The sequence below is a fragment of the Fusarium poae genome, chromosome 2 (assembly GCF_019609905.1).
Source record: "Fusarium poae strain DAOMC 252244 chromosome 2, whole genome shotgun sequence".
NCBI lineage: Eukaryota > Fungi > Ascomycota > Sordariomycetes > Hypocreales > Nectriaceae > Fusarium > Fusarium poae.
In genome coordinates this window covers 8,570,596-8,582,639 of record NC_058400.1, presented here as the reverse complement: position 1 = coordinate 8,582,639, position 12,044 = coordinate 8,570,596, and the positions used below count along the sequence as shown (strand labels likewise).

Here is a 12,044-nt window from a genome sequence, read left to right as displayed (position 1 = left end):
TGATGCTACTTACACAGTAGATTATGTTTCTTAGGTTGATACGGTATTTATTTTTGAAGTCTAAAGTTCAAAGGTCAACTCTTCTACTAACCACTAGCCTTGTTACCAAACATTTGATACGAAATGACGAGTTTCAAAGGTAAGTGCAACCTACTATGTTGTTGACGTTGTTGGCTGAGATAAGTCTTTTCCTACACCCTGTAATCGATAGCACTTACGTCGAATTGAAGCCGGATGCCATAAGAAGAAGGAAGGATGAAGCCTGTAGCCATGGCAAAACTTGTTTACGCCTGTCCGCCTGTTCTTTGATCAACACACATACACATACAACACAACTCTCTACATCGGATTTTAAACACCGTCATCAATATTCGCAACAGCATACCCATCAATATGGCAGCCTCACCACAAGTATCAATCCTCTATGTGCCCGCAGATTGCGGTTCTATCGCACCGGGCAAATTCAAAGCACCTAAAGCATTCCAAGAAGTCGGAATCGCCAGCAAACTTGGGAAAGCTGGAGTGCCTAGTGTCATGGAAATGGTTGCCTTGGATTCGCCAGTGACTTGTGAAGCGTCAACCCACTGCCCAGAAAGAATACGGAACGAGCAGATGAACATTGCAGTCTGCATATCTGTCGAGTGTTTCGTCAGCGTCGACCTTCAGCGTTCAGGCACCCCTCAACACTTGGTAGAGGAATGGTCCCTCCATCCAAGCAGCCTACTACCATGGTTTCAACTCATCATAGGCGGCGAGTGTTGCATTCTTCCAGCTATTCTATCTGCCTATTGGAAACATGCAGGTGTGCAGTCACCTGAAAAGCGCGTTGGTTTGATTTACATTGACGCCGATACCGAACTTACTTCCCCGACGGATCCAAGTTCAACTGGGACTTTTGCTGGGATGACCATGGCGCATCTACTTCGGCTACCAGGTGCACTTCCACAAATGCAGCAATTCACTCGTCCATCAGGCGAGCCAGTCTGCGATTACACAAACACCGTCCTCTTCGGCACAAACATGCATCTACCAGGAAACAAACCCGAGCATTTCCAATACCTTTCTGACAACTACTACAAAGTAATCAGCTCGGATGCGGTGGCAAAGTCCCCTGAACACTGTGCGACAGAAGCACTAGAGTATCTTGACGACGTGGATGTGATTATGGTACACTTGGACGTTGACTCGATTGATCCGGGGACGTTTCCATTGGCGGATGTTCCAAACTTTACTGGCGTTGAGTTTGAGGAGATGATGAGGGCGTTGAAAATATTGCTTAGAAATAACAAAGTCGGTGGGTTGGTTGTTACAGAAGTTAACCCTGATCATGATCCAGGACTGGTTATGGTTGATAGGCTGGCAGGGCGTATCGCGGACATGCTTGGCGAGAGAAGTATGATAATGATGGGGAATCAGCAGTTGTAGATTCGGTCAGTCGCCAGAAGACGTCTATGGTGCAACCATGACAAGGGCCAGGTAAGAGAATTAACTTAGAATTGATTACTGCTGAATTGACCGTAACGTTGCTAAGTTTGCGATGCGTCACTGGTACCGTGCCTCCCAAGTAAGGGTACAAAAATAAGTGGTCTAAGAAATATAGTCTAAGTAGCACAAACTGGCTGACTAATTTCGTCTCTTAGATATCTTCCAATGGCCAATTTTTATAACATGTCTCCATGTCCCCGCCCTTTCGATCTCCCCATGCACTAAAATTCTCCACCATTCATCAACCACAACCCAGCCACCAGAGTATCACAAGAATTGGCCGCTGGAAGCTAAGAGACGAAGTTAGTAGGTCAATCTATGCCAGTCGGATCATACTTCTTGGGCGATTTGTGTTTACAACCCAAGCCTTAGGAGGCTAACTTATCAGACACTTACTACCTACTACCTAGTCAGTAAACCGCCAGAGAGAATACTCACCATGGGAAACACATACTCCCTCATGTTCCCACCGAAACCTCAATTCACCGAGGAAAATCTTGAACCACAAGATGGACGTGTCTTTATCGTTACAGGCGGTTACTCCGGTATTGGATTTGAGCTGTCACGTATGCTATACGAAGCTGGTGGATCAGTTTATATCGCAGGCAGATCCCAAGAGAAAGGCGAACAGGCCATTGCGCAATTGAAAGAGCACTGTCCTGGCTCATCCGGAAGCCTGTCTTTTCTCAAGATATCCCTCGACGATCTCAAGTCTGTCAAGTCGGCTGCAGAAGAATTCATAGCCAAGGAATCACGACTTGATGTTTTATTCAACAACGCGGGTGTATCCATGCCTCCTCCAGGCTCAGTTTCAGCGCAAGGATATGAACTCAGCATTGCGACGAATGCTATTGGGCCTTGGTACTTTACGCAACTTCTAGTACCCGTTCTAACCCAAACCGCCAAGGACAAACCACCTGCTTCAGTACGCGTCGTCTGGACAGCATCCATCGTAACCGACGTCGCCCTTCCAAAGGGAGGAGTCAACATGAAAGATATCATCACCCCATCTACAGACCCTCAAGTCAATTACACAAATTCAAAGACCGGAAACTGGTATCTCGCCAGTGTGTTGGCAGATCAGATCGGATCCCAAGGTGTGCTTAGTGTGTGCCATAATCCTGGAAACCTTCAGACTTCTCTTCTGCGTCATATGCCCTGGGCTGTTCGTTATGCCGTCTCGTTTATCGTTTATCACGCCAAGTTTGGTGCGTACACCAACCTCTGGGCAGGGCTTTCGCCAGATCTACAGATTGAGGATGGAGGGAGGTTTATTTGGCCTTGGGGTCGATTCCATCCTTGCCCTAGGCCAGATTTGCTGGAGAATCTCAAGTCGAAGGAGCAAGGAGGCACGGGGACGGCTGCTGAATTTGCAGAGTATTGTGATAAAGTCATTGCGGAACATCGGTGATTTTAAAACACACGTTTATTTCCTTTGTTTTGATTTGAAGATAGGTAGCTTGTCTCTTATCCAGCCGGTACTTCCTCTGAAACGGTGACTATATCTCAGGTGTGTGCCCGATAGCCTTGTTCAGCGCATACACATCCCAATAAAACGGCATGATGCTCTTAATAACGCCAGCTTCCAAATCAACAGTGATGACCTGGCACATGGGGTACTTCAACTCTTCCCCAGTCTTACGAACTCTAAGATAGAGGTAGCTGAGCGAGATGATGCGGTTCGAACCCTCGCGTTCAAAAATTTCGGGGTTCTGCACGTCGAGCTTGTCGAAATAGCCGGCCATATCTTCGGCCCATTTTTGAAATCCTTCAGACCCAACGTATTCACCGGCGTAGGGTAGGCCTGATGTCTGTTTGAGTTTCGCTTCTGGTGAGAGTGATGCTGCCATGCCACTAAAGTCGCGCTCTTCGGGGGGTGCGGCCATGTAAATGCGCTCGGCATCGTAGAATGCATCGAGGATTGATCGTGCTGTGTGTTTGGTAGAAGACATGATGAGATGGTGTTGTTGGTTGTGGGATTGTACTGTAGTTGGAGGATGATGATGAGTAGCAAATGGGAGTGTCTGACAGGTATTTATCTATTTGACCAATACAACGCTTATTAATTCTATGATATTGAGATGAATCCTTAATAGTAAGCAGTGGGTGGTATCTTGCCATCTCCAAGGAGGTGCTCCTGGGACTTTTGGTTGTGATGGCCCGAATAGGAAATCAGCGATTCGGAGTTTTCGGAGTATCACAGAACCTATGGCTCCTCGGACAATAACGGTCTTGTAGTGGGTTGGTTGAACCAGATTGTCGGTTAACTGTCCCTGAAAGCCAATGAGATATTGTACTAATTAATTAATGAATATGTAGATTATTGTCGATCTGTAGGCAATTAAGATAAAGTCTTGGATCCCCCGCATTCAAGCAGCTTATTTTTTCTTGGCGAAGCTTGATATTTGATGATGAGGGATTATGGACTGAGGCAGCAGCGAAAAGAGGAAAGAAAAGAAAAGAAAGGAAAAAACCTGGTTGATCACGTTCGCAAATCGACAACTTGACCGCTAATCGATGTTTAACCCTGTATTTTCGATCGCTGTTCCTGTCGTTTCTTTCCTGTCTTGTCCTGGCGTGACCTCATTTGGGTGACCTATTCTAGAAACGCTCTAGACTTTCCAATGACGCTGACGCTTGGGGGCAACTATGACGCAACTGGTAAATCTCTAGAGGGGAACCATCCAAATTTCCATTCATCTTTCCATCCTACACTCACTACTAACTAATCCACCACCTATTCTTCGACTTCTTTGTTGGCCCAGCATTCTATTTGCTTAGCAAACCTGACATGACATGACAGTGTATTATACAATACAATGTCAAGCTCTGCAGAGCTGCAACGCGAACGCGAGGTGCAGACTTACTTCCAGAGCTGGCAAATAGCACAAGGCTCTTCTCTCAAAGTCGCCCGAAATGTTGATGGAATCTCTGCGCCCTCCCAAATCAATGACGCAAATGCGCCTCAGCCTTCATCCGACAAGGCTCTCTCTGCCTTTGCCCAACTGGCTGTTTTCCGACTCAACGTGAAGCGCGCTATGGTCTCGCTCATTGATACGAACAACCAGTACATCCTCGCCGAAGCCACGCGCAATTTGCGACTGGGAACATTGGCAGAAGATCCTACCGACGCCGACACCGACACCGACAACAAAAGAACATCTAGCATTTCCGAATACAACAGCGAACTGTGGTGTGAGTAGCACCTGCAAAGACACATTTCACATCCGCTAACTTCTCTTAGTAGGAACATCGATCCTCTCCCGCCCAGACGCCGTTTGCGAACATTGTCTCAACAACTCCTGCACTGGTCGCGATCCAGACGGAACAACATACACAGCCTCCGGTCTAATCGTACCCGATTGCCGTCTCGATGATCGTTTCAAGTCCCGAGTATACGTACAGTCAGAACCGGGAGTGCGCTTCTACGCCGGCGTACCCATCTTTTCGAGGAAGGGTTACAAGATCGGCGCATACGCCGTCTCGGACGAACGACCCCGCGATGGCTTGACGGTAGAGGACGTCAAGTTTATGCAAAGCGTTGCGCAAGCGGTTACCGAACATCTCGAATGGGCGCGCGATCGTGTTGACAGGTTTAAAGGTGAACGTATTGTGCGTGGCCTGGCTACCTTTATCGAGGGATGTTCAAGCGACGACCCCGTCTTGTCAAAGGATAATCAGCCTCAACGCCCTTCGATCAAACGACCACCAGGCATGACAATTTCAGCCACGCGACGCTCGTCACTCCATAACACTATGCGCAAAGTCGATCCCGACTCTACTAGGCTGTCGCAGAAAGCCACATCACCACCCCGCGCAACCAAGCCAAAAACGGATGGGTTGTCCAGGATGTATCACCGAGCAGCAGACAACTTGCGATCTTCAATATTAGCAGATGGTGTTGTTCTTTTCGGCGCTACAGCCTCCAACATCCAACACATGAGTAAAACTGTTGAACCAGAGCACAGCGACAACACAAGCTCTGAAGACTTGCCAACACGGATCGCGGCGGAGCCTGATGGTTTTAGTACAGAAAGCTCTGACTCGGAAGCATCACCAAACTCCAGGCCGTGTAAGTTGCTTGCATATTCGCTTGCTGACAAGACCCAGCCTATGGATCTCGAGAAAGGCCCGTCATTCTCGATTGGAACGCTGGAGAAATACTTTTCCCGTTTCCCCAAAGGAAAGGCCTTTACATTCACGGAGGAAGGGATCGGTATCTCTTCCGATGATGACAGTGCGAGCGATGCGAGTTCAGTCCCGACAGCCGGAAGACATAAACGTCACAGGAACAAGAACAAGGACAGAATGGATCACAAGGAGCTGCTCAAGAAGATACCCGGAGCCAAGTCGATCGTCTTTCTTCCGCTCTTTGACTACGTTGAGGATAAACTGATGGGTGGATGTTTCCTTTGGACATCAGCACCAGGCCGCATGATGAACTTGGACGAAGACTTGTCCTACCTCCGCGCCTTCGGCAACAGCATCACGAGTCAAGTCGGGCGCATTAACACGAGGAAGAACGAAGCGGCAAAGACTACTTTTATTGCCAGTATGAGCCACGAATTACGAAGCCCTTTGCATGGTATTTTGGGTGCTGCCGAATTTCTCAAGGACGCCGTGACCGATTCGTATGAAGTCGGCCTAGTTACCTCAATCGCGACTTGTGGAAAGACACTCCTCGATACGCTGAACCACGTGCTCGACTTTAGCAAGATAAACAACCTTGGAAGCGGGCAGACGAGGAAGGGAAAGCACGCCAAGATTATTAGTTTGTCTTCCGATTCAATGGAAAGCTTGAATATGACTGCGGCGGTAGACCTGTCTGTCCTTGTTGAGGAGGTTGTTGATGCTGTTGCCACCGGCCACAACTTCAAGAAACTCCCCAAAAAGTCGGCAGAACAAACAGGCGAAGCGATACCCAGCGCAAAAGAACAAGTAGCCGATGGCCTTGGAACTGAGCATCCCGTATCGATTCTTTTGGATATAACCCCCAGAACATCTTGGATGGTCAAGACGCAACCTGGCGCCCTTCGAAGAATTGTTATGAACCTATTTGCCAACGCTTTGAAGTACACCGCAATAGGATTTGTCTGCGTTTCGGTACGAGCCCAAGAGATTAGTGACGACTCCAGGATCGACGTCATGATCCGGGTTACCGATACCGGGAAAGGCATGTCCGAAGAATTCCAACAGAACCGACTTTTTGTTCCCTTCAGCCAAGAAGACTCTTTCCAGCCTGGCACTGGCTTGGGATTGAGTATTGTCAAGCAGATTGTGGATTCGCTTGGAGGAACTCTCGAGGTCAAATCGGAACAGGATAAAGGCACTGAGATTGAAGTTCGGTTGCGTCTGGACCCTGTTCCCGAAGAAGGCTCCAAGTCAGAAGAGCCTATGCACACGGTGAAGCAAAAGCTTCAAGGACAGTCGTTGGTACTCTTGGAAGCAAGTGTGGATTTCGAAACGGACATCATCTCCAAACAAGTCCAGGTGCGCAACGACGCCTTGATTGAGATTTTTTCAAACTGGTTCCACATGAAGGCTGCGAGAGAAATCGATACCAACCCCCCAGAAGCCGACTTTTACTTGTACTGTGAGCCGCCATCCGCCAAAACGTTGGAAAAGCGTTTCCAAGATACATTAAAGGAGGGTACAAGGAATAAAAAGACACCCATTATCATCATCAGCTTGAACGAGGAAGAGGCGGCAAAGATATCAAGAGCTCAGACAACAGCTTTGGCCAAGTTGTCAGATGTGGTTGAAGTAATTCCACAACCGTAAGTTTTGGGAAACATATTTCGATTGTAAATACTAACAAAGACTTAGATGTGGCCCTAGAAAACTTGCACAAGTGTTTAGCCGCTGCTTGCAACGGCTCCAAGAAGTGAAAGATGACGACGATCATGGCAATCTAGTCCGAAGCGCTGCTACCGATCAGAAGAAAAACCGGGGTCAGGACAAATCTAAAAGAAGACACGGGGCAGAGCGTATCAATTCGACATTGCACCGGAACGAGAATAGTGAGTCAGATTATGCATATACAACTACGACACCACTGCCCGAAGATGAAGAAAACCAGTCGGAATCCAAAGGGGATGGTTACATCGGCGAGAAGAAAGGTCAAAAAAATCAACACCAGCAAACGAAAATTCACAGTAACTACAGAAAAAAGGAGGGGCCGAGGAACGATGGCAAGCATGAAGAGGGGAAGATGGAGAAGAACTCTCACGAAGAGCGGGAATACGGCCAGCCGGATGGTCAAAGGCAAGACCGTAACGTCGCGCAGAATGACAGGCCAGCACGGGAGTCACAAAAACCAAGCAAGCCAGAAATGCCCAGCAAGGCCCACGTGTTGCTGGTCGACGACAACAAGATCAATCTCAATCTCCTGACCATGTTCATGAAGAAGTATGGTTTTACATACGAGGAAGCGGAGAACGGAGAAGAGGCAGTCGAGACCTTCACGAAATCGACCATCGGCAATGGCGAAACTCGGGGTCCTATCAAGAAGCACTTTGATTACATCCTCATGGACATCAGTATGCCCGTCATGAACGGCATCGAAGCGACAAAGAGGATCCGAAAGGTCGAGGCAAAATACAGGGTCCCTCGGACGACGGTGTTTGCGTTGACTGGTCTGGCGAGTGCGGATGCAAAACTTGATGCGATATCTGCTGGGGTGGATTTGTTTTTGCCAAAGCCTGTCAAGTTTGCTGAGCTCAAGACTATGATTGAAAATAACTAGATGCGTAAACGAATTATGTGGTCTGTACTTGCTTATGATAGATCTTTAATAGAGTATATGGAAGATCAGTTAACTCTTATTTCGATGTAAATGATATTTGACTTGAAAGTATTGAGGCTATCAAGAGGAGTAGTAAGACAACCTGACAATAGTTAGATATCAACTCGTAGCATGTATCAATAAAACTCACTCAATCAAGTTTCCATCCGGATCACGAACATAAATACTCCTGATTCCCCCCATAGCACCAGTTCTGGGGACAACCTCTCCCCCCTCAAGGACTTTAATTCCCTCCTTCTCAAAACCGGTGATCAATTCTTGCAAATCAGTTCCCTCCTCAAGAATAAAGCACAAATCAGCAGTTCCTGGCAAAGCCGTTCTAGCCTTTGGTTCAAATTCTTTACCGCGCTGGTGAAGGTTGATCTTGTGCGTGCCAAACTTTAGAGCGTGACGAGGCGCTGCTTCGGTGCCAAATGTTTCGGATTTCATGCCAAGGTACTTTGTGTACCATGTTATAGTGGCTTGGATGTCGTGGCAGGTTAGGACGAGGTGATCGATGTCTTTTACTGTAGCGAAAGAGGACATTGTGACGGTTGTTGAATTGTGAGGATGAGAGGGTGAAGTTGATGATAGGTGGGGGGTTAATGATGTATGGTTTTATTTATGACATACTGTTATTTGTTCCATTTCGGCAGCTATTGAGGTTTTGCCGAGTTCGCTTGATATTGAGTTTTTGCCGACTTGGCTTGATATTATTCCCACCTGTTACTTAGATCCATTTGATGCTTTTAAATCGACAGACTAATAATAACTTGATGATCTTTCTGCCGAGACTCAGGTCGGCATCTTTTCGCAACTTCCTTGATATAGAGGTGACTGAAGGGTAAAGTTGTGACGTGATTGAAGATGGTGGGGTAATATTAATGAATCGTAAATGGCTCAGGAACATACACGGCTTAAAGTGGCCTGCTAATTTTGTCATCTGTAGTTTCTATCACCAGCTATTGAGTTTCTGCCTACATTGCTAGCCACTATTCCCAGGCACCAGCCGCTTAAATCCACTTGGCGCTGTTGCTTCTAATTAGTTGACAAACCAGCAACTTGCGCTAATCTTTCAGGGGTTGAATATATAACGAAGTGGAAGTCATGTCCGTCGTTGCAGAAACATGTCAACACTTGACCTCAACAGTATTATCGTCAGCAATCATGTCTTCTGATCTTCAAAGTCTTCCTGCCGAGATTCAACTCGAAATCGTTTCTCAACTTCCGCACCACAATCTCGCTCAATTGGCTCGTACCTCCAAATTTCTAAACGAAATCGTCATACCACTGATTTGGACCTATATTGAATTTCATTTGGTCGGCTACCATGAGTCCTCCTGTGAATTAAAGGTCCCTCCTCCAGTTCGCAGCCCCAGCAGTCGGAAATGCCATCCCGATGAGGCGTACAACGAGGGTGAAAGAAAAGCAGAGGCCTTTTTCAATATATTGCAGACTCTGCATGCAGAGAATCCTCAACGTCTAAAGTGCATTACAAAGCGCATCAAGCATTTATGTACCCCTATGGACCCCGGATGGGAGCCACGGACTCCAAATTACCAAAGTATCTACCTGAGCGCTATTCGGGTTTGGCATCTTCTACCATACATGACCAACCTGGAGTCTTTGGAAATCCACGGTAAAGCTTTCTGCGGCCTTGATCGGGCGGACGCAGAGGATCCGGTGAAAGAAATCCGAGGTCCTACCCCTAGGCTTCGATTTGCAAAGCTCTCGGGTTATTTACCTAGAGCTATGCCTGAATGGGTCCTCAAGGCTGGTGATACTCTTGAGCGCTTGGAGTTTGCCATGTTGGACCGTCCGATTTCCTCATCCAACACTTCAAATCCGAGCTACACCCCCCTTGCTCATGAAAAGTTGACGAAAGAAAAAGATGATGATGACGATGATGGCGAGGATAGCGAGGCGGATTCCGACGACGAATCAGACTGGGGCAGTCTCAGGGGTGAGGCTGTCATCCCTCGTCCGTTGGGTGGCTATTTGGCATCATTTCAAGATCAAGAAAAAGAGCTAAAGTTGCCTAAACTCACTCATCTCTACCTTTGTCAGCCAGCAGAATCGGACTACGAAGACAGCTTTGATGAATACACATGGTCCAAGCGAGCTGAAAAAGCCTGCTACGGTGATTGGCGCCAGATCCTCCGAGCTTCCTTACCAACACTGAAAACACTTGTCCTCGAGCAGCGTCCTGCGGCGGACTACATCGAGAACGATGGGCTATCCGAGATGGAATGGATGGAAAAAAGGACTACACCAGCAGCTAGCAGAAATCTGCTCAAGATGTTGGGGAAGGTGATAGAAAATAGCCAGAGTCCTCTTCAGCAAGTGTACTTATATGGTATTTTCGTTGGTTTGCTCGAAGAAGATGAAGGGATGCCTGATCCGGCGGAGCCTTCAGGTCGTTTTATGCAGTTCTTGCAAGGTTGCGGTATTGAGTGTGAGGCTAGAGTTGGGCAGTGGTGTTTCTTTAATGACGACGATGGTGAGGCGATGTGGGACGCTGGCTGCGATAGTCAAGATGAAATGGAGGCTGGAGATGAGTCGATGAGGTGGGACGATGTGTTATGCATTGTCTAGTTAGTAGTCTCCTAAGTTTTAGGGAATAGAAACAGGTAGTCTAAGAACTTTAGTATAAGGAGCATATAGTAATCTACTAATTTCGTCTCTTAATTCCAGCGGTTATCCTTGATATATGCGCAGGGAGAGAAAGTTCAGCAAAAATATCTGACCACTGACCAGAATATCTCTTATATACTTTATTGTCGACCGTACAAAGGAGTCCCTTCCCAAATACTGTCATCCATATCGTTCATTTCATCTTGTAATCTCTCGACTTCCTTCCAGCATTCGTCCCTTTGAAAAGCATCAGGCCATCCAAACTTACGATAAAGCTTCCTACCAAAATCGACATTCTCAACAATAGAAATTTCCGGCCCCTGTTCCAGAAATTCCTCTTCAGTGATTGTCTCATCACACTCGGGCATCTCCTCATATTCTTGAGTGACAATACTAGGAGGACCAGGGAACAATTCCAACTTTCGATATCTCTCTTTGAGGCTGTTGAAATAAACCTGGATATCAACCGGGTCTTCTGCATCCCCTCTTATAGAGTAGTCAACAATCTCGCCATCCTTGGCATTTAGCCATATCATACGTCCACCGCTTTCTCGTCCTTCGGCAAGGCGGATAAAATGCCTTCCGTCTGCTTCACCTCTTGTTGAAACAAATTCATAGTCTTCTGTCCACCACATCTCTTCCTCAAAGTTCTTGAGCGTGTATTCAGGAATATCGCACAGCTGAGACTTGTAGAGAAAACCAATGGACCAGAAGGACTGTTTGAAGTAGGGAATGTGACGGATGAGGTCGAGAACGTATTCGGACTTATCCAAGATTGATAGTACTTCAGGTGTGAGGATCGGCCATCCCTCTGTTGGGGCTGTTTTGAGATTTGCAGCATCGAAGTGAAGAGTTGTTAGGAAGTTGTAAAAGTCGAGAATGATGGTGACCAGTTCTTGAGTGGTGTAGGCTGGTTCTCTTATGGGTAGACCTTCCGAGCCCGCTTCGCTTTGCTCGTCTTCATCATCTTCATCGTCTTGAGATTCATGGTTTGATGTTTGTGAAGACGCATTCTCATAGGCCAATGATGCTTGTGTCGATCTTTCCGAAGCTGATGAAGATCGTCGTTCTGATGGCATCCCACGAGGAAGGTCGATATCCACAGACTGACTTTGAGACATGACAGGAAGTTGAAGATGCG

At 47.2% G+C, this 12,044-nt stretch overlaps 7 protein-coding genes across 7 annotated transcripts; 4 read left to right on the top strand and 3 right to left on the bottom strand.

The window, feature by feature from the left end:
* Positions 1–393: 393 nt before the first annotated feature.
* FPOAC1_006924 (uncharacterized protein) lies at positions 394–1,425 on the top strand (the record flags this gene model as incomplete). The annotated part of the gene is made up of 1 exon (XM_044851397.1): positions 394–1,425. The coding sequence occupies one exon, from the start codon at positions 394–396 to the stop codon at positions 1,423–1,425; it is 1,032 nt and encodes a 343-aa protein (XP_044710109.1).
* A 499-nt stretch (positions 1,426–1,924) lies between these two features.
* Positions 1,925–2,896, top strand: FPOAC1_006923 (uncharacterized protein; the record flags this gene model as incomplete). The annotated part of the gene is made up of 1 exon (XM_044851396.1): positions 1,925–2,896. The coding sequence occupies one exon, from the start codon at positions 1,925–1,927 to the stop codon at positions 2,894–2,896; it is 972 nt and encodes a 323-aa protein (XP_044710108.1).
* An 88-nt stretch (positions 2,897–2,984) lies between these two features.
* FPOAC1_006922 (uncharacterized protein) lies at positions 2,985–3,437 on the bottom strand (the record flags this gene model as incomplete). The annotated part of the gene is made up of 1 exon (XM_044851395.1): positions 2,985–3,437. One exon carries the CDS (start codon positions 3,435–3,437, stop codon positions 2,985–2,987), a length of 453 nt encoding a protein of 150 aa, XP_044710107.1.
* Positions 3,438–4,304: 867 nt separating this feature from the next.
* FPOAC1_006921 (uncharacterized protein) lies at positions 4,305–8,230 on the top strand (the record flags this gene model as incomplete). Its single annotated transcript, XM_044851394.1, has 3 exons — positions 4,305–4,680; positions 4,730–7,262; positions 7,312–8,230. 3 exons carry the CDS (start codon positions 4,305–4,307, stop codon positions 8,228–8,230), a joined length of 3,828 nt encoding a protein of 1,275 aa, XP_044710106.1.
* A 120-nt stretch (positions 8,231–8,350) lies between these two features.
* FPOAC1_006920 (uncharacterized protein) lies at positions 8,351–8,815 on the bottom strand (the record flags this gene model as incomplete). The annotated part of the gene is made up of 2 exons (XM_044851393.1): positions 8,351–8,372; positions 8,421–8,815. The coding sequence occupies 2 exons, from the start codon at positions 8,813–8,815 to the stop codon at positions 8,351–8,353; spliced, it is 417 nt and encodes a 138-aa protein (XP_044710105.1).
* A 621-nt stretch (positions 8,816–9,436) lies between these two features.
* FPOAC1_006919 (uncharacterized protein) lies at positions 9,437–10,864 on the top strand (the record flags this gene model as incomplete). Its single annotated transcript, XM_044851392.1, has 1 exon — positions 9,437–10,864. One exon carries the CDS (start codon positions 9,437–9,439, stop codon positions 10,862–10,864), a length of 1,428 nt encoding a protein of 475 aa, XP_044710104.1.
* Positions 10,865–11,043: 179 nt separating this feature from the next.
* FPOAC1_006918 (uncharacterized protein) lies at positions 11,044–12,024 on the bottom strand (the record flags this gene model as incomplete). Its single annotated transcript, XM_044851391.1, has 1 exon — positions 11,044–12,024. The coding sequence occupies one exon, from the start codon at positions 12,022–12,024 to the stop codon at positions 11,044–11,046; it is 981 nt and encodes a 326-aa protein (XP_044710103.1).
* Positions 12,025–12,044: the final 20 nt, after the last annotated feature.